At 41.7% G+C, this 22,834-nt stretch overlaps 1 protein-coding gene across 1 annotated transcript in view; it reads right to left on the bottom strand.

Annotated features, from left to right (window-relative positions):
* antxr2a (ANTXR cell adhesion molecule 2a) overlaps window positions 1–22,834 on the bottom strand; it is a 205,167-nt gene that overhangs the window by 140,508 nt on the left and 41,825 nt on the right. The window contains exons 7-10 of the mRNA XM_055640235.1: window positions 21,725–21,805; window positions 11,539–11,599; window positions 6,626–6,724; window positions 2,662–2,731 (exon numbers count right to left, since the gene is read on the bottom strand). Of these exons, the coding sequence (XP_055496210.1) occupies window positions 2,662–2,731; window positions 6,626–6,724; window positions 11,539–11,599; window positions 21,725–21,805 (311 nt within the window). The remainder of the gene's footprint in view (window positions 1–2,661; window positions 2,732–6,625; window positions 6,725–11,538; window positions 11,600–21,724; window positions 21,806–22,834) is intronic.

The raw sequence follows: 22,834 nt of genomic DNA, 5'->3' as shown, positions 1-22,834 counted from the left end.
TATAGAAAGAATCAGAGATGTTGACCAATGTCATTAATTGCAGAATTAATTACTTCTAATCATGCTGATTTAATAAATAAATGTTTCATTTTATTGGAATATTAACTGCACAAAATAAAGAGTGATAGATTTCCATAACAAGCCACAATTTCAGTTAATCTGAATAAAGGGTGGCAGTAATATGAAGATTAAAAAATCCATCATAACATTTGATCTTGATAACTACAATGCATTCACACCTAATCTTCATAATGGATATCCCCTTTAATGACTCACATTTGCTTTTGATATTAGAAGTTGACCTTGTTTTTAACTGAAAATTGCATGCTAAATGTTATTTTCTTACTGACAATTTTGCAGGGTGTGTGATTTTCAAGAGAGGCAGCAGAAAACAGACTTAAAATAATGGAACTCCATTGCATTCCGCTAACACTGCTGGCAAGTAGTCGGATACCCACTGTAATTAAACAGTGTGAAAATCCAGTTGTGACATGCATAATGGTAGAATGTAATCTTGATTTAACAACCAATTGTGTCATAAAATTTCTTCCATCATTACGCTGCATTTAGTCAATAGATCAATCTCAGCCAGGGAACTAAAGACTATTATTATCCATGGAATCCTGCCATGGGGTTACACAGTGTATCCAGCTGAATGCTGGAAGCACAGAATTAATTCATTCTTCAAAATAATTTTGCTTTACTTTAATTTTCTAATTATTTCCTTGTTTTATGTAGTTAAAAAAAAACATTATTCACTTCATTTTTAATAGTAGTAATTGACCTCTCAATTATTTACTGTTAAAGTTAATGGCAGTTTTGATAAAGGCTAGATCTGTCACCCCAAACTTGGCCTTTTATCTGTTGTTGGCAGCATCATTAATTGTATTCATTTAGACCTTGCCCTCTACACCATGTACACTTAAGTATGTATCTGCAAGGACAGTAGATAGGAATTCCACATGGGGGTACCAGCTTAACACAACCCTTAGACTATCTATACAACAGAATGATGATATAATTTTCTTGCTACCATCGTTTTATATCTATTAGTGAAAACAATAAAACTCAAACTGTGATTCCTAATGTATATCAACTGCTCGATGTTCGGTGTTCTCTGACCATTTGTGAATGTACACATTTATTCAAAACATTTGAAGAGAACAAAAACATGGTTGTAAATATGTTCTCTTTTTTGTGTAGATATCAGTGGATATCTAATAACTCTTTAATTGTAACTCTTGCCATCTAGATATTAAACTCAGATTACTTGGATAAAGCCCAGTGTTCAACATTTTTGGTATCCATCAGAAATAGCTGATTGATCGCACTAATTTGCGTGACTTCTTCAGACGTTCTGACCCCAAGCGTCACCCATTCCTTCTCTCCAGAGATGCTGCCTGACCCGCTGAGTTTGTGTCTGTCTTCTGTAAACCAGCATCAGCAGTTCCTTCCCACTCATTCCCATCTTAAACATTCTTCCATCTCCATCCAACCATTAATAAGTCAATTCACTGACTACTGTCTGTAATCTCCAGCATGATCTAAAGTAACGCCATGGCCTCTTCAAAAATATCTCCCCAATTCAATGTATAAAATCATGAGAGGAATCAATCGGGTAGATGCACAGAGTCTCTTGTCCAGAGCAGGTGAATCGAGGACCAGAGGACATAGGTTCAAGGTGAGGGTGAAAAGAATTAACAGGAATCTGAGGGGTAACTTTTTCACACAAAGGGTGGTGGGTGTATGGAACAAGCAGCCAGAGGAGGTAGTTGAGGCTGGGGCTTTCCCAATGTCTAAGAAACAGTTACATGGATAGGACAGGTTTGGAGGGATATGGACCAAACACGGGCAGGTGGGACTGATGTAGCTGGGACACGTTGGCTGGTGTGGGCAACTTGGACCAAAAGGCCCGTTTCCACACTGTATGACTATGACTCTATTCACAATCTCTACCACTTAGTTGGAAAAGGAAGTTACTGCACAGGATGCAATAAACTTCCCCACTACACAACCTCCTGAATTTAAAATATCTGATTCTTGGGTCAAAGTACTGGAATCTCCAAACTTAAGCATCGCGGGAGTACCTTCTCTACGAAAACTGTGTTAATTTATAAAAGGCTCATATGAAGATCTGAAGTCCAATTCGGACATGGTGATAAATGTAGGTCGTGTCATTTCTATCAGCACCTTTAGGTGACAGGCTTCAGGACCAATGTGTTTTGGGAAGCTTTCTTCTTTGAAATATTGACAAAAAATATTGTATTAAACTTAACCAAGTCAACTGGAGTGAAGATTTGCTAAAATATAGTTCCTTAGTGCTTGAGATATTCCGGAAGTCCATCTGAATCTGTTTGGGAAAACTTGTATAATCCCTGAAGAAAGGTCCCGACCAGAAACATCATCTATCCATGTTCTCCAGAGATGCTGCCTGAGTTTCTCCAGTACTTTGTGTCCTTTCTGTAAACCTGCGTCTGCAGTTCTTTGTTTCTCCATTGAATAATCCTTTACTGCCTTTTGAACAGTACAATTTCACATCTTAAATTATTAATGAAATGGTTGGTAAGCAATGCAGTACAGGGTGAAACCTGCAGGTCTGAGAATATCCTGTTAAATATCTGGTTATTTATAATTACAGATTTATACTAATTGAATACTTACTGCCCCACTTCTTGCATCGTAGGAGCTGGGCATAGCAGGTAATTATCCATCACCTTGATACTTTTCTCATCTGGAAAATAAATCATTGGATGAGCTCCTTATACTGAACTATTTAATGAACTGATTTAAAAAAAAACTTGTTTCCAAAGGTATTAAACATAATATCTATTTTAAGAAGCCCATTAAATGTTGAAGGTGGATTCACACCAATATTACACATGCATTTTGGAAAATTAACTTGTATAACAAAATAGGCAGTAAATTTGATGGATTGATGACAAAGAAGAAAGAAAATACAAATTTGATGATCTGAAAGAAATTGACATTATATTAGAAAACCATTTTCAAAACAATGAATTTCTATGCTCCCATAAATCAGAAAATGTTTTCCAATTTTCTTATTATACCATCAGCAGCTCCTAGATAGTAAGCATCTCACACTAAGTAATCTGTTAGCATAAAAACTTTACCACATTTCCAAAAGATTAAAAATCACTATCTGTCATTCAATATCAGGAACAATTAACAAAAAGATGCACGTTTCCTCAACAATATCTAAATATATATTAAGAAAAAATGTACAATTCCTTGCACCATATCACTTCCAGTTAGCACACTTTTGTTGTGCATCCCTGTACCTATTTTAACCATTACTAATTCTTATGCCCACATGTATAACGTAAAGTCCTCATGCAATATGTGTTATGATTAAAGCTAAATTAAGTGTCAAAAAGATTCCCTCATTCATTACTACCATCTAATCTATTGTTGAACTAACTTTCCCGAGACAAGATTGGTCAAATATTTTGATGGATGAACAACTAGTTTTAATTTTTGGAATAGAAAATTAAAGTTATTTAGTTCTGTAAATTAGTTATATATTCCCTCTTTTGGCACTCAAGGGAAGTCACCCTTTTGCTCTAGTTTTCTCAAAAGTCAAAGTCAATTTTATTCATCACATGCACCTGAAGTGGCAGTGAAATGAATTTGCTACAGAAACAAAGAACAACAGATGCTGATTAATGCACAAATGGACACAAAGTACTGGAATAACTCAGCCGATCGGGCTGCATCTCTTGGGAAATGGATAGGTGACATTTCGAGTCGAGACCCTTCTTCAGATGAAGTGTCTTGACCCGAAATATCACCTATCCATGTTCTCCAGAGATGCTGCCTGACCTGCTGAGTTACTCCAGCACTTTGGTTCCACTTTGGTTGTCTTTAAATAGTTTACAAACTGCCTAGGGCTGTCAGTGGACATATTGACATTTTTCCACACTCATGCTATCTGCAGTTGCTTCCTTCAGATCAGATTGCAGTACTTCCTGCACTATGTCCAGAGATGTAGCCTATATTTATTTTTCTATGGAATCATTTGTGTAAGAAAATAGAGAGTAAACTATAGTCATTCTTTACTCCTTTTCACAATGGATTGATTCCCAGTTTTCTTGTTTCCCTTCCCTTCTCCCTCCATTCCACCCATTCTTCACTTTCATCCTTTGGTTCAATCTTTTGTCCTCAACAGCTTCTCGACCTACATTCTCTTCAGTTTACTCCTTCTCCTCTAACCTCTCCTCCTCCCCATCCTTGTTATTTTTGCATTCTATTGTCTACTATTGTAGTTGTAGTATACAGTATGTAATGTCGTGCCCTTTCTCCACTGTGGAAATGTTATTGCTGTTTATCAACACGAGGACCAAAGTTGTGCCAATGAAAGTCACAGAAGCCATTATGAGACTGAGAAACAAGAATCGCAAAGGGACTGGCAGGCCAAGGAAGACCTCCACAGCTGATGACAGAAGAATTATCTCCATAATAAAGAAAAAAACCCAAACACCTGTCCGACAGATCAGAAACATTCTTCAGGTGTCAGGTGTAGATTTGTCAATGATCACTGTCTGCAGAAATCTTCATGAATAGAAATACAGAGGCTACACTGCAAAATGCACACCACCGGTTAGCCTCAAAAATAGGATGGCCAGGTTACGGTTTGCCAAGAAGTACTTAAAAGAGCAACCACATTTCTGGAAAAAGGTCTTGTGGACAGATGAGACAAAGATGAACATATCAGAGTGATGGCAAGAGCAAAATATGGAAGAGAGAAAGAACTGCCCAAAATCCAAAGCATACCCCCTCCTCTGTGAAACGCGGTGGTGGGGGTGTTATGGCCTGGGCATGTATGGCTGCTGAAGGTACTGGCTCACTTATCTTCATTGATGATACAACTACTGATGGTAGTAGCATAATGAATTCTGAAGTGTATAGACACATACTATCTGCTCAAGTTCAAACAAATGCTTCAAAAAACATTGGCTGGCAGTTCATTCTACAGCAAGACAATGATCCCAAACATACTGCTAAAGCAACAAAGGAGTTTTTCAAAGCTAAAAAAATGTTAATTCTTGAGTGGCCAAGTCAATCACCCGACCTGAACCCAATTGAGCATGCCTTTTATATGCTAAAGAGAAAACAGAAGGTGACTAGCCCCCAAAACAAGCATAAGCTAAAGATGACCTGCTGAGTTACTCCAGCACTTTGGTTCCTTTTGTCTTTAAATAGGTCATTCACCATCCTGCAGAGCATCAACAGAGAAGATACCCAGCAACAAAATGCTAAACATGACTACTTTCATTTACATGACACTGCTATGTCCAAAACGTTATGGTGCCTGAAATGGGGGGATTATGTATAAACACAGCTGTAATTTCTATATGGTGAAACCAAAATGTATAAAAATGGCCTTTATTAAAATCTGACAATGTGCACTTTAACCACATGTTATTTTTTCTATTACAAATCTCAAATTGTGCAAATAAATAAATAAATAAATAATGGGTCTCTGTCCCAAGCATTATGGATGGCTCATCTTAAAGCCTCTTTCCTCTTCCCCTCTCATTTATCCTTTTCTACCCGAATATTTTATTTTTTCTCTTCATTTATACTCCTTCCCTCTCCTTTGGCCTATTTCCCATTCTTGGTCCATTCCTGTTCCTTTCCCATTTCCCCCCATCCTTTCCATATAATTTCCATTTTTGCGCATCACCTTCCCACTCACTGTATCTCCTCCTCTTACCCATTACTACTCATTCTCTTCCACTCATCTCTTACACTTCTTTGCTCTATCACTTTTCAGTGGTGGAAGATTTTGTGTCATCAGGATGCGGGTCAGTGATTGCCTTAGCAACCGTCTCAGTTGCATATTGATTGTTAAGCTTAGACATTTTCTAGTACAGAAAGACAATTTAATTTAAAATATATGATTAAAATTATACACAATCAATTTGGGAGACATTAAATCCTTGAAGCTTAAGAAGAGGCACTTTACAGGACAAATTCCTATTCAAAGCACCAGAACCTTTCTTCTTCTCACCCCTTCCTACTCTCTCATCATTCAATTTGTTTTGCGAATAATTTTATTTGTTTTCCAGCAATCTTTATTTCTGATATATGAATATGCTTTAATAAGTATGAGTGGAAATTCACTAACCAAGTAATTGTTTCAGTACCCAGATAATTGAGAAATAACAAAAAAAAACAAGCTGCTGATGGAAATCAATGAGTCAGGCAGCATCTGTGGTGACAGCAGGATAGTTGATGTTTTGGTCAAGGAAGGTCCTAATTCAAAATATCGGCCGTTCCTTTCTCTCCAAAAATGCAGCCTGATCCGCTGAGTTCCTTCATCAGTTTTCTTTTCTTCCAGATTCCAGCATCTGCAATCTCTTGTGTCTCTCTTAAAGCTGTGAAACTATTGACAACCCTCTGAGGCAGAACGCCCATCTGAACACAATGGGGGAGAAATTGCAATGAATCATTTTTGGTAGTCATTTGGTGCCTTACACTTCTGCTGATTTTTAAACAAATTACTGTCAATACTGGAAAGTACAACAGTTACGTAAACTGAAGATGGCAATTATAATCTATATTAATGCACAAATAATAATGATATATTTCTTGAAATACTTACTTATAGTGGTAGAAGCATTTATGTAATAGCTGCATATGGTCATATCTGCTCCTCTGCCGTTTTCAAAGCCATTTCCCCTCAGCACAATCTCAAATTTTTCTGTAAACACAGATAGGGCAACTTACATTTAAAAAAAAGACAATTTGAGGACAATTAAAGGAAATCACTGTGTATGTCATAGTAACATAGAAATTAGGTCCAGGAGTAGGCCATTCGCCCCTTCGAGCCTGCACCGCCCATCAATATGATAATGGCTGATCATCCAACTCAGTATCCCGTACCTGCCTTCTCTCCATACCCCCTGATCCCCTTAGCCCCAAGGGCCCAATCTAACTCCCTCTTAAATATAGCCCAATGAACTGGCCTCAACTACCCTCTTGGCAGAGAGTTCCAGAGATTACTTTCTCTGCGTGAAAAAGATCCTCTGGTAACCTTAGAAATGAACGACATATTTGTCTGAAATAAACTATCATGTGCCATTCTGTGGTTTACTTTCCTATTCAAACTAGATCCTCTTGTAATCATAGATGACCTACTTCACTGTTTACTAAACCACCAATTTAGGTGTCATCTGCAAATTTATATTCTCATCCAAATCATTAATACAGTGGCCAAAATACAGTAGACGCAATGCTGAATCCTATGTCACACCACAAGTTCAAGTCTTCCAATCTGAAAATCAACCCTCCACTATCATCCTCTCATTCCTACCACAAAGCCAACTTTGAATGTAATTAATTAGCTCTCCATAGATGCCATGTAATCCAACCTTCTGGACCAGCCTATCATACACAATCTATGCAAGCCCATGCAGAAAACATTCACCATCCTGCACTCATCAATTCTCTTGGTCACCAATTCAAATAACTTCAAATTCACAAAACATAATTTTCCACACAAAAAAATGTGCTGGCTGTCCCTAATCTGCCCTTACCTACCCAGATGCAGGTAGATCCTGTCTCTCAGAAACCCGTCCAGTAACTGTCCCACCACTGATGTTAAGCTCACCATCCTGTAGCTCCCTGGCTTGTCCTTGCAGCTTGTCTTAAATAAAGGCACAACATTAGCCACCCTTCAGTCTTCCTTAACTCACCCATATCGAATGACAAAACAAGTATGTCTGCCAGGGTCCCAGACATTCCATCCCTAACTTCCAGCAAGTTCCGGGGATCCACCTGGTACAAACAGATACTCCAGGATCCAACTTCATGCACTTTAAGCCTGCCAGCACCTCCTCTTTTATAATGTGGATGTATTTGAAGACATCACTATTCTCGTCCCTGAATTACCCAGCTTCCTTGCACTTCTCTATTGTTAACAAAGAGAAGTATTAATTTCAGATTGTGCACATCCCACACATAGAGAATCAGTATGATTGTTATGGCACCCTATTCTTCGCCTGCTTATCCTTTTACCCTTAATATATTTACAGGATATTTTAGAATTCACCTTTACCTCATCTGCCAAAGTTGCCTCATGTCCTCTTTTTGCCCTCATAATTTCCCTCTTCAGTGTAATACTTCATCACTTCTACTCCTCAAGGGATTCACTTGATCCCAGCTGCCTATAGCTGATATTTACCTGCATCCTTTTCCTGACCAGAACCTCAATATCCCTCGTCAACCAGGGTTAACCAATCCTACCAGTCTTGCCCCTCACTGTAACAGGACAGCTGGTGCTCAACTCTCCCTATCTCACTTTTAAAAGTCTTCCAGTAACACGTGTCCCTGTACCTGCAAACAGTTTCTCACAACCAACATCTCCAAATTCCTGTCCAAAGCTCTCAAAATTGTCCATGCTGCAATTTAGGACTTTGATTTATGTGAACTTATAAAGATACAAGTGTCCTATTATTTGGGACGGAAGTAGAAAATTGGTTATTTTGAGTGAGGCATCACTTTCCTGATTTCAATTTCACTGTCAATAAACATCAAGATAAATGTTTAACATGATAGTTGGGATCAACAGAACATCTATATTAATAGATCAAAATTGTCTTTACTCAATCCTAGCATCTTTCTACCAGGGCATGTGATGTATGTATGCTTCCTCATGTGCAAAGACCTTGGCTGTCAAATAGATCAATGTTTACCAGTTTGAGAGACAGATGCATTTATCTTACACATATTACAAAAATGAATTATCTAGCCTATCAAATTATTTTTTAGCAAAGGCTTTGCATCTTAATTATAAAGGAAGATCAATAATATTGCTAAATTGGTCATTTAATGCAACAAAACAATGGCAGTTCTTGACGAAGAGAATCAGATAAACTTTTAGACAATCTTTTAGTGCCGATCATTACTAATAAACTTTCAGATTCTCTGGTTGGGATATCATTTTGAAAATGTTTTTATTTTCTCCAATGCTGAAATACAAAATAAATGTGTCCCATTACTAGTTAGGTGGATGCTGAAACATGTATAATCAATGCTTGTGGGAAGATCCCCGATTGTCATATGTCTGCTATGCCACACATCCTCTCCATCAATGTTGACTTACATACATACCCCAAGGCTCACAGATTAATAGTTATTTTGTGGTCAAGCATGGTTCGCTTGCTGGGGGTGCGGCTACACCCCCAGCAAGAGGTTCCACCGGCAGCTAAAGACAGTATGATGGCACGACCCTTGGGAGCCGCCACAGGACCCCTCCCCCCCAGAACCAGAGGCACAAAACGCACCGGCGGGCGCACGACCCGGCCGGCCCACGTGCGCAAGTCAGCCGATCGTCGGGCTGGCGGAGGCATAGGTGGAGGGACCGATCGAGGGACCGGCGGGAGGACAGGTGGAGTTACAGGCGGAGGGAGCCGTGAAGGGGGGCTCCCTCGAGGCCGAGGTCGAGGCAACCAGCACCGGCCTGGTCAATGTCCAGGTGTGCCGGCTTCAAAAGGTCAATCGACACGGCCTCCGGCCGGCCCCCCCATGTCCAGGACAAAAGTCGACTGCCCGTGTTCCAGCACCCGGAACGGGCCCTCGTACGGCCTCTGGAGTGGCGTCCGGTGGGCATCACGGCGCAGGAAGACTTATGGGCAGTCACTGAGGACTGAATGGACGAGTTGCCGTGGGTCATGCTGGGCATCCGGACTGCACCCAAGGAGGACTTGGCATCATCATCGGCTGGTGTACAGGTCGCCACTCACGGTGCCCGGGGAGTTCGTGCCGTCGGCGCCGGGGCAGCTGGGAACGCCCTCATCAACCTTAAAGCGCCTTCGCGAGCGAGTTGGCAGGCTCGCACCCGTCCCGACGTCCCGCCATGGGACATTTCGCCCACACGTGCCATCAGGGACTGCTCATACGTCTTCCTGCGCCGTGATGCCCACCGGACGCCACTCCAGAGGCCGTACGAGGGCCCGTTCCGGGTGCTGGAACATGGCAGTCGACTCTTGTCCTGGACATGGGGGGCCGGCCGGAGACAGTGTCGATTGACCGTTTGAAGCCGGCGCACCTGGACATTGACCAGCCGGTGCCGGTTGCCCAACCTCGGCCTCGAGGGCGCCCCCCTTCACGGCTCTCTCCGCCTGTCACTCCACCTGTCCTCCCGCCGGTCCCTCGACCTGTCCCTCCACCTACGCCCCCGCAAGCCCCACGATCGGCTGACTTCCGCACGCGGGCCGGCCGGGTCGTGCCCCGCCGGTGCGTTTTGTGCCTCTGGTTCGGGGGGGGGGGGGGGGGGGTCCTGTGGCGGCTCCCAAAGGTCGAGCCATCATACTGTCGAACCCCTCGGCACGGGAGTGGTTCAGTCCGGAGGCGGCCCTTAGCCAGAGGGTTTAAAGGCAGGGGTTTGGGTGCCATCTTTCTCTAGTTTCGTCTTCCCTACAACCGGGAGGAACATAATAAAAGGTGCCTCTCAAAACACTGGACTTCGTGCTTCCTTTTGAGACCCACGCACTACAATTTTATTTTTTAAATCAAAAGCCACTAACCATCAAGACCCCGTCTGTCCTAATCACATTTACAATAATCTGATCCATATCCTTCTTGATTTGGTAATTGAAGTACTTATCCAGATGCCTCTTACATGTTGTGAGAGTACCTTCACAGACCGGCCTCTACACACATCTGCAGACCCACAAGTAGACGACCCTATGGAGTGGGGAGGACAGTCATACTCGTTTCGAGTGACCGCCGATGATGCCTCCACAGCCACTCAGTACACTGTGTTCCACAATACAAACACTTTCTACATTACGAAGTTCTCCTTTGGATTCCTTCTAAACATCTTACCCCATACCCTAACCTATCCCCTTTAATTTTAGATACCTCGTTTATGGGGAAAGGTTTCCTACCAAATCTATGCCTCTCATAATGTAGGTTTGCTGAATGAATCTGCCACTGTCCTTGTTCCATTCATCCAAAGCCATTTCTGGCTGGAGATCTACTCATACAATAGGGCATTCAGTTGCAAATGTCTTAGGTCTAGTGTAAATAGAAACTGACAAAACAATCCTTGTCCAATTTGCAAGGAGAATAAAATGGGACAAATTAGAGCTGGTGTAAATAGATATTTAATGGTCAGTATAGGCTCAGTGGGTAGCACAGTGGTGCAGTGGTAGAACTGCTGCCTCACTGTGCCAGAGATCTGGGTTGATCTGGACCGCTGGTGCTGTTTTGTGTGGAGTTTGTATGTCTGTCCTGTGACCGGATGCTGCAGTCTCCTCTTACTTTCCAAAGACATAGAGGTTAATTGGCTTCTGTAAATTGCCCCTGGTGTGTAGGATGCAAAAATGGGATAACATCGAAACTCTGAATGCCCTTTTTCTATGCTGTATGACTAAATCTTAAATAGCATATCCTTCAAGTCCTATAAGGACATGAAATATTGGTCCTCATTCAGCAAACTCCAATTTCTCGCCCACATAATCTAAATTTATTATTTTCATCACAGTAATTTGCTTTGAGCATTTCACTTACGCCCAGCACATGCAGATGATGGCTCCACATTCAAAATCTCAGTACATGATTTCTTTAATATCTGCAATGTAGATTTAAGAAAATAGTTAGTCAATAAAATAAATAACCAATATTGTCAAAGATTACCATTAGGTGTTTCAAGATTATTATTTTTTATTATTCAACTATTTTAAAACCTTTATAGACAGAAATAAAATAACATATAGCTTTAAAGGAATTAAGTTACTGTGGTTGGAGGAAGGAACAAAAGAGGGGAAGAAGTATATTTTCTTTCCAAACCAAACATTTGACCTTTCCATATACACATGCAGAATTTCTGTGGCTTTCAATTTTTATAGCAATCATTTGATGCTAGATTTTCTTTGGCATTATCATATTTCACACTATGAATCATTTTTGGTGCTCATAAAAGGGACAATGTTAAATTAGTCAGTCATTACATTACTCCCGAAAATTGTATTTCTGCTTAAGTAAATTAGAAGCACTGCTTGAAGGAGGAACCATCAACTATTAGGTGAGTTCATCAGTTCCAGTTGTAACAATCCATCTTAGGTTACCTCAGTCATTTGTATCCCGAATTATCATTGTTGTCTCTCTGAACTGAAAATTCATCAAATGAATTTTGTGTTTAATTGTAAGTTGAATTATTTAGCCATTAGTTGTTTTTTTCCCCCCATTGAAATCACAACAAAAGAGACCAGTGTGCACAAAAAACTCATGAAGCAAGTCTTCCAGTGCATCTCCTCATCAATTGAGGAACTGGAGAACAGTTCAATGTTTCTTAACCATCTGGTGCATTTCCTCATCACAGAGGAATTAGGCAGAGAAGTCAGTGTGCCTGTGTACCACAAATCATTTCAAGATGATAGATGAAGAAGAGCTTTCAAGTAAATGAAAGACTTTATAAAATCAAATGCCAGCAAGAAAAAATCATAATATGATTGCTTTGCCTATGCTGTGAAGCATTACTGTAAGGTCCTATTGCTGCAATAATAATACAAAGCCAATGATTCCCCTCACAAAAGAATTGACAAAAGAAATGATTATCTTTTTAAAGGAGGTTTTTTTTTGCTGGAACTGCATTTTTGGCTCATAGGACAACTTGGATAAACTTGATTATAATAGGTCCAGTTTAAAGATAAATGGAGCAATTCCAGTAGTAAAGTAGCAGTCCTTCCTACACGTAATGTCCATTTTGCAGGTAGACACAAAATACTGGAGTAACTCAGTGGGACAGGCAGCATCTCTGGAGAGAAGGAATAGGTGATGGTTTGGGTCGAGACCCTTCTTCAGACAGACATGCCCATTTCACATTTGGGCCGGGCCCATGTATTTTTTGGGGCATTTCAGAGAAAGATCCTGTGGTCTCCTCCATTGCCAGTGAGACCACATTCAGACTGGAGTAACAGCACCTCATGTTCTGCCTGGGTAACTTATAACCAAATGGTTTGAATATTAAATTCTGCAATTCAGTGTTCTAAACCCTTACCCTAAACCAGCCCATGTCCCCTTCCACCTATATCCCAGCCTTTGGCTTTACATTTCACTCCTCTTCTCTCCGTATCTGACATGCTTTTTATCGTCAGACTTTGTCATTTTCTCCACCCATCTACCAATCTAACCTCCCTCACCTGAATCTACTGATCACATGGCAGGTTTTGTCCTGCCCCCACCTCATTTTCCAGCTTTCTCTTCCCCTCCCCCCACCCCCTCCCCCCCATGACATTCAGTCTGAAAAAGGGTCCCTTCTAATCAATTCCCTTCAGAGTTGCTGCCCGGTACGTTGAATTACTCCAGACTTTATGTTTTACTCAATAATCTGATTAATCCAGCACACTAGCATCCCATGCATATGTAAGACCCTGACATGACTGTGAGCAACCAATACATGAATCAACACCATTCGGTCTTAGATGCACCGGGAGGCAATGCCTGAAAAATTCCCAAACAATTTCTGCAGGGATCCAGGGATCAGGTGAATGCTCAACCCAACACTCCTTAGAACACTGCAACATTCTACACACCATCAGGACTATGCCTGTTGCACTGAACAGATGCTGGCCCTTACTTGCCTCAGGACTCGCACCAGCATCCAGATCACTGCCACTCCTTCCTGATCCTATAATTAAATTCTGCACCCTTATTACTTATTTTTATTTTCAGCTACACCAAAGGAAATCTCTGAAGCCAAAACTATTTTAGACTGGTTAACCAAGTTAGCTGGGATCACATTAATATAAATACTTTTGCTACATAGTTACACTGCCTTGAAATCCTCAAATGTCTTACCATTTATTTTTATTTCTTGTAATTTTTGACAAAGTAATACTTTCTGGAAATATTCTATCAGTCAAGCAGTTGTAGATAGTGCAGAATTAATGTTTCTTTCATTTTTGATTATTATTTTCATTAGATCATTAGATCTGTTTATTTATTTAGATTAAATCCGATTCCTCCCCCCCCCCCCCCCCCCCCATCATCTTTAATCCGTTAATTGGACATAGTGATAACCAGCAATGCCAACACTTACTGTCTATGGATGAAGTTACTCAGTGGACTACCTACGAGTTAACCACATTACAATAAACCTGGAGTTACGAAACATACAGTACCTGCATATGAAGTTACATATAGGCCATGAATGTTTACCTAAATATCATAAATTAAGAAATAGAAGCAACCTAGGCCATTTAATCGCAGATGGGTTTGCTCTAATTTTCAAAAATGTCACAATAGATATTTTACCTCATCACAATTTTCCTGCACTGACCCCATTTTCCTTGACTCCTTTAATATCTAAAAATGAGTGAACCATGTGAATATTTCCTGCTTTCTTGTACCAGAGAAGATCACCCCCTTCAAATGTGTTACATGTTCGCACTGGTGAATTTACTTACCGGCATCAATATTCAGTCGGTGCACCATCATATTGCCTGCAAGCTATGAGGATTGTTTGTAGAGTTTGCCTCTCATATGATTTAATGGAAAGCAGGAAATTGAAGCAAAGAACGGTAACAGTTAACACTCGAGATGACAGATATATATCCATTTGCAGTATTCCCATAAGAGTTAAGCATTGACTCAAGTTGTGCCAGCACGAAGTCCATTTAACATGTAACATTTAATATGTGGCAAAAATTTCAGTTAGAAATTAGAAGGTAAATATGTGAAACGTTGATGTCTACGTAACACATCAAAAGTTGATGTCTGCATCAGTGTCATTAATTGGGCAATAGAGAAATAGCCATTAAATAGACCTTAAGTGGGGGGCTACGATCAACGCCACAGTCAAAAAGACACAACAGAGGATGTATTTCCTGCGGCAGCTGAGGAAGCACAATCTGCCACAGGCAATGATGGTCCAATTCTACACGGCCATCCTAGAGTCTGTTCTCACCTTCTCCATCATGGTCTGGTTTGGCTCAGCCACCAAGCACGACACCTGGAGGCTGCAGCGAATCGTCCGATCAGAAGAGAAGATTATTGGCTGCAAACTTCCCTCCATTGATGCACTGTACACTGCAAGGGCCAGGAAGCGAGCGGGCAAGATCATCTCTGACCCCTCTCACCCTGGCCACAAACTCTTTGAATCACTTCCCTCTGGAAGGCGACTCCGGACTGTCAAAGCTGCCACAGCCAGACATAAAAACAGTTTTTATCGACGAGTAATTGCTCTACTCAACAGCCAAAAATATGTAGCCTCCCTTTGATCTGGTATTTTGTTGGTTCACATGCTTGATCAATGGTGTTTTATCATTAATGTTTTATTATTATTAATGTTTAGTGTTTTCTGAGTCATTCGTAACTGTCAGTGTATGTCATGTTGTTGCTTGTGGGCTGAGCACCAAGGCAAATTCCTTGTATGTGAATACTTGGTCAATAAACTTACTTACTTACTTACTTACTTAATAGCCATAGGGCCATACAGCATATTTGTTCAGTCTGGCTGCATGGAATTAGAGAGCCTTAAACCCCTTTCTCACGGGGCGACTTGACGCAAGAGTTGAACATCGTGGGAACCTCTTGCGATAACCGTGCGGCATTCGTGGACCACCGTGGCGCTAATGGCAGGTACTCGTGTAACTTGGTGACTCGGGAGAAAATTCAAAAAAGCTTGAATTTCTTCAAGAGTGACTTGTACACTTGTGGTTGAACATTGCAACATTATATGCACTTAGTGGCCAGTGCGATATCCGTACTGACTCTTGCGTGTACCGTGGGAACTCCTGCAAACGGTGAAACCGGAAGCTGGACAGAGGGGACAGAAGGTGAGTAAAAATTGTCTTCTGTGGGATTGAATTTAATAAATAAAGATTTGCATCCGCATATGGACATCAACTTATTCATGAGTTATGTTAATGAGATTCAAGAAAATAACTATAATCTTTAAAAGGGACTTTACTGAAAGGTCCCGCATTTTTATGGTCCGTGAGAAATTTTTCACATGTACTTCTTTGAGAGATACAGCTCGGAGTCCTCGCCGACCAGCGATCGATGCCTTTCCGAAGCAGGGTCCGGAACGCTACCAATCAATGTTCTCCAGAGACCCGTGTAAAGGAGTGAACTGCACATGCTGGTTTAAAACGAAGACAGACACAAAAAGCTGGAGTAACTCAGTGAGTCAAGCAGCATCTCTGGAGAAAAATAGGTGATGTTTCGGGACGAGACACATCTTCAGACTCAATTCCGATTAGGATGTCTGAAGAAGGGTTCCGATTCGAATCGCCACCTATTCTTTTTCTCCAGAGATGCTGCCTGACCCGCTGACTTACTCCAGCTTTTTATGTTTTTCTTCCCAGATCTGACTTACCTGCTGAGTTACACCAACATTTTGTGTCCTTTTGTGCGTATTTTTAACCAGCATCTGCAGTTCCTTTAGACATTACCTAACTTCAGATTACTCCTGTAATCTCTGGAGTGTGAGAGGAAACCGGTGCACCCATGGTCAGGATCGAACCCCGGTCTCTGGGGCTGTGAGGCAGCAACTCTACCACTGTGCCGCATGTAGTCAGATTTTATAAATTGCTGGTGTTGCTTCCAAAGACAGAGGCACTTATAATATTAGATCAGAATTGCATCTTTCCGCTAATAGAGTCAATTATTAGTCAATTAATAATAGAATCAATTGTTGTTGGTGACATTTCACCTACGAATATCAGACTATTTTCGCAGAGGTAAGGGCCAATTAGGCATAGCAAAAGGTATGAACACTTTTAAACATTTTTTTCCGACTATTTTGTCAAATGCAAATACAGGGAGAATGATCAAAGTGCTCACATGGCTCACTCTGTTAGTTAGAAGCGTTCTGAGTTTAAATGTTCCGTGTATTCCTTCTTAAAGTATAAATTTTTGTGTGGCCAGGGGTGCGATTGAGAACAGCTGGGAAAAAAGTGACATCATTTGTGCCACGTGATGATTTAATTACACTTGACAGTTTACAATGCTGATTCAAGATTTAACGGGAAAGCTCGGGAGACGGACAAGTCACTCGCACAAATAACAGAAATGCCGAGTACCGTGGGAACTCTTTGTCTACCCCCCCGTTATATCGTGTGATATCGTGCTAGACCACGACCACTTCACTCTGGTCACATCTTGCGTCAAGTCGCCCCGTGAAAAAGCCCCATTATTTAGTTAATTTCTTCAGGTCTGCCATTTTCAAGCGCATGTCTAGCTGATGGCAATAACATGTATTATCTATCACAAGATATCAAAGATATCACTGCTATCACAAGAACACCTCCTTCTTAAGTGCCTAAGTTAACAACCCGTTTGAGAAAAACTCAAATTGCTGGTGGAACCAGCTGGATGAACAGGTCAGGCAACATCTCTGAAGGGAAAGTACAGGCTGAGTCTGAAGAAGGGTCCCGACCCACTGAGTTCCTCCAATGCTGTTTTGTTCAAAATGCCAGCACCTACAGTTTCTTATGTGTCCCTTTAATAACCCTCTCATTCACTTTCTACAATTAGATTCTGTAGTGCATGACGATTAAGTTTTCTTTGTTCAGATAGTTTGTATTTAAAGTTTTTTTTTGCATCGTACACCTTAAGGAGCCTTTAAAAGAGCCTCTGCTAATAACATTTATGAAAGTTCAATTCGCTGAATATCCATTGGAGAAATGTGTTAATCCAAAATGTCAGAACAAACAATGTTACAGGAAACACCAGAATTGCAATGTTGTATCCCCAATTTGAACAAGCAGAAATTTCAGCACACTGAGGCTCTCCTATTTTCTTGCTGTGAAGTGATGGAAGGTCAACAGATAGAGAACATAAAATGATGGACAATGGATAGACCTCGATAGACAACAAAAAAACAAATTAATTTAGTTCCCTAGCGGGAAGGTTTGCTAATGCTGCACAGGAGGGTTCAACCTAGATTGGCAAGGGGTGGGATCTCGTGCCAGACAGAGGCACATGATAGGCTAGAAGTTGGTATGAAGCGTGATGTGGGAAAGGTTATTAGACAGAATAGGCAGGTGCAAGGCGATGAAGGATGGTTGGTTTCAACTGCATGTATTTTAATGCAAGGGGCCTGGTGGGGAAGGCAGATGAGCTTAGGGCATGGATAGATACGAGCGACTGGAACATTGTAGCCATGACTGAAGCCTGGTTAAGGGAGGGCCAGGACTGGCAGCTCAATGTTCTGAGGTACAGGAGCTTCAGGAGAGACAGGGGTGAGGGAAGAAGAGGAGGGGGTGGGGGTTGCATTGTTGGTTAAGAAGGATGTTACGGCAGTGTTCAGAGGTGACATTACGGACTGTTCGTCGAGTGAGACTATATGGGTGGAGCTGAGGAACAAGAATGGGATGGTCACCATGTTGGGGGTTTACTACAGACCCGCAGATAATCAATGGGAATTCAAAGAACAAATGTGCCGGGAGATTGCAGACAGCTGCAGGGCAAATAGGTTGTTGCTGTTGTAGGGGATTTTAACTCTCCCAATATAGACTGGGAAAATAATAGCGTGAAGGGTTCAGATGGGGTGCAATTCCTCAAAAGTGTTCAGGAGAGTTTTCTCAAGCAGTATATGGAGGTCCCCACACTTGAGAGGGCAACGCTGGATCTAGTATTGGGAAATTGGGAAGGGTAAGTTAATGAAGTGTGTGTGGAGAAGCCTTTTTGGACCAGTGACCACAGTTCAATTAGGTTTGAGATAGTTATGGATAGGAGAGGGTCCACGTGTTAAAATGCTCAACTGGGGTAAGGCCAACTTTGAGGGTATGAGAGAAAGTCTTGCTCAAGTTGACTGGAGCAGGTTATTAGAGGGGAAAGAAACACCGGCCAAGTGGGATGCTTTTAAAAGTCTATTGAAGAAAGCTCAGTGTACGTCCGTAAGAGTGAAGTGCAAAGCAGACAAACGTAAGGAAGCTTGGCTGACAAGGGAAATTGAGACAAAAACAAGAAGGATGCATGGGACATGTATAGGCAGCTGCGGTCAATGGAGGAGTTTCGGAACTATGGAGTTAACTGAAAAATGAGATCAGAAGGGCAAAAAGGGGCCAGGAGATAGCTCTGGTGGGTAACATTAAGGACAACCCCAATTTTTTAAATAAATACATAAGGGGGAAAAGGGTAACGAGAGAGAGTGGGACCTCTCAGGAGTCAAAGTGGTCACCTCTGTGAGGAGCCACAGGAGATGGGCAAGATCCTAAATGTGTATTTCTCCTCTGTATTTACTGTGGCGAAATACAGTAGGATGGAGGAAATTGGAGCAGTCACTGGAAGTATCTTGAGAGCAGTCAAGGTTACTGTTGAAGAAGTACTGAAGGTAATGTCATGCATGAAGATAGACATATCTCCAGGGCCTGATCTGATATATCCGAGGAAATTGCAGGAGCCCAGGTTGAAATTTATGTCGTCCTTAAATACAGGAGAGGTGCCGGAAGGCTGGAGCGTGGCAAATGTTGTACCTCTTTTCAGGAAGGGCTGCAGGGAAAATGCTGGGAACTATAGGCCGGTGAGCTGAACATCTGTAGTTGGTAAGTTATTGGAGAGTATTCTGAGGGGTAGCATATACAGGCATTTGGATGGGCAAGAGCTGATTAGGGAGAGTCAGCATGGTTTTGTATGTGGGAGGTCATGTCTCACAAATCTGATTGATTTTTTTGAAGATGTGACCAAAAAGGTTGATGAGGGCAAAGCTGCAGATGTTGTGTACATGGATTTCAGTAAGGTGTTCAACAAGCTTCCACATGGTAGGCTGATCTGGAATGCTAGTTGGCAGTGGATCCAAGGAGAGAGAGCTGAATGGATAGCAAAGTGGCTCCATGGAAGGAAGCAGAGGTTGATGGTGGAAGGATGCTTCTTAGACTGGAGGCTGACTAGTGGTGTGCCGCAGGGTTTGGTGCAGACTCATAGCAGACAGGAAGAGGCCTACATTATTATAGTCACGTACAAAGCTGTGGAACTGTTTGCATTCCACCACAGGGAAAATAGGCTGGACAAGTATTGGTAACTAGATAACAAATTAAAACTTATAGTTTGAAAGCTTCAATGAAAGCAATGGTCTCAACATGAGTAGATCTGAGGTTTACATGTGTCGAGGTCACTATTGACTAGAATTAAGGGCAGATAAAGCGGCAGCCATGCTGCAACATTGCAAGCGTTGTGGAAGAGTAGTAATGTCTGATGCCCAACAAAATCTCTGCTGCTCCTGTGAACTTCACATGGACAGTCCTCCTCTCTGTAGAGAGTGGCATCAGACACTAGATATGGTGAAAAAGGATGAAACTAAGAACCAGCCTTCATTGATAGTTTATCATTCTCTGTATCTCATCAACCACATCCTGAACACAGAGGTGAAGCTGGGGCTAACAGTCCGGAAGTGGCGGCGCTGCCTTAGCAGTGGCGGCTCGCCTGCAGCCCGTCTGTTTTTTCTTTTTTTTGTTGTTGTTCTTTTGTCGTGCTTTAGTTAATTTTGGTTTATTAGGTTGTGTATGTGTGTGGGGGGGGCGGGGGGGAGAAACATGTTTTTGGTCTCTTCCTTCGGGGGGAAAATACTTTTCTTGTTGTATCCCCCGTCTCCGTCTGCGCCGAGGCCTAATGACGGAGCTGGCGGCCTCGGGGCTGTGGCAGCGTTCCGGCGGCAGCGGCGCCCCGACCTTGGAGCTGTGGCGGCGTTCCGGCGGCTGCGGCAGCCGTGACCCGACCCCGGAGCTGTGGCAGCGTTCCGGCGGCAGACCCGACCGGAGGCTCGGCGCGGGCCAGTGGACGACATCGTCGGGAGTTCGCAGGTCACAGGTTGGTGACCTGTTTTTCCGGAGCTCCCGCAACAACAGCTTCGTCTCCAACGGACTACCATCCAACATTATTTACAGCCAACTTCTGCCCAACATTCGGTCTACTGTCTGATCACCTGCCCACTAATCTGTTCAAAAAACCTTGCTCATCCTCTACCACCAGGTTGCTACCCACACCCTCTCAACAACATGCCTCCCATCCCACATTCCCAGTAGTTGGTACCTACTTTCACCTGTCAAACCCCCATATCCTTTCCAACAGTCTGCTGCGCATTCCTCACCCAAATTGTCTGCCCATCAGCCTCCCTTCCAATCCTGCATCTTCTGATCTGCCAGTTAACTTTCATCCAAACACTCATCAGCCTTCGACCCGACTCTCACATGATTGTACGTTCACACGGTTCTGCTATGCAATGCCTGCACACTGGCATCCTAAAGATTTACCAACTCAGTTACTATCTAGTCTTTACTGATCTATTAGTTATCCCTGGCCAGAGCTCCTATTTTCTGTATCAGCCCCAATCCAAGTTTTTCCTGCAATCTAGCATATTTTCTCCACCACAAGCAGGACTTAACCTATGTATTTTGTGCAACAATTAAATGGTACTCCTTGAACCACATGCACTTTTGAATCTTGCACAGCAAGCCCATGAAGTGGACATTAATTATCCATTATTTCTGCCCCATTAACATGTCTTTAGATGTAGCATTGAACCTCAAGGGTATAGTATTTCCACAATATACTTTGGAAGTTTCAATTCAATATAATTTAGTTTTACTGCCATAAAATCAACCTGCAGAAATGTTACAAAATATTAATATTTTATTCCTCAAAAATAATGGTCATATTGATAATTGATATAATCAACAGCAGATATGATGTAGTTTGTTTTAAATAGACTTCAGCTGTTAAAATAAGCTAAAATAAGCCAAATAATACTCACCAAATCAATAATACCCTTTAAGGCATGAAATCCTTCATTAACCGGGAAGACATGATTCGGTGAGTCTGCAACACCGTCCAGCTTTTAAAATAAAAAATAATTTCAAAAATTATTTAAACAAAATCCTTAATATTGTTACTTTAATATTTTAATGATATGAGATCTGTAATATGAAACCCGGGTTCGACTAGTGTAGTTTAGTTTTGTAATATGAAACCCGAGTTCGAACATGACTATGGGTGCTGTCTGTACAGAATTTGTTCGTTCTCCCCGTGATCACGTGCGTTTTGTCTGAGATCTTTGGTTTTCTCCCACACTCCATAGATGTACAAGTTTGTAGGTTAATTGGCTTGGTATAAATGTAAATTGTCCCCAGTGTGTGTCGGATATTGTTAATGTGCAGGGATCGCTGGTCAGTGCAGACTCAGTGGGCCGAAGGGCCTGTTTCTGCACGATATCTCTAAAAAAAAGGGGAGGCACAGAGGTGCAGCAGTAGAGTTGCTACTTACAGTGCTTGCAGCCGGAGTCCCGGGTTCGATCCCGACTACGGCTGTCTGTACGGAGTTTGTGTGTTCTCCCTTCAGTTTCCTCCCACACGCCAAAGACATGCAGGTATGTAGATCAATTGGCTTTGTGTAAGTGTAAATTGTCCCTAGTGTGTGTAGGAGAGGTTAATGTGCGGGAATCGCTGGTCGGCGGGCCGAATGGCCTGTTTTTTCTGCGCTGTATCTATAAACAAAACTAAACTACACTAGTCAAACTTGTGCTGTCAAACATTAATATCTTTCAGGTATTCCTGAGTACATAACACCTATGGTCCTTGTTACATGCATATAGTGAACTTATCAGGCCCAGATTTTCCAAGGAATTGGTCCCTAATAGAGTCTAGTAGTAAAATTATCTGAATTATGCTTTGTTGTAGTATCAGTGACAACATTCATTTGGATGGGGAGAACTGCTATGAGAAGGAGAGGCAAGTTTCAGGTGATTTATATATATTTCAATTGATTGAGTTGTTTTAAATATGTTTCAATCGATTTATATAATGTTTAATCGTATTTAAGAATAAGTTTAATATTTAATAGCGATTGAATGTTTGTGACATGGAAA

This window comes from Leucoraja erinacea, chromosome 1 (assembly GCF_028641065.1).
Source record: "Leucoraja erinacea ecotype New England chromosome 1, Leri_hhj_1, whole genome shotgun sequence".
Lineage (NCBI taxonomy): Eukaryota > Metazoa > Chordata > Chondrichthyes > Rajiformes > Rajidae > Leucoraja > Leucoraja erinaceus.
Note: the sequence above shows the minus strand (reverse complement) of the source record. Positions and strands in the feature narration are given on the sequence as shown.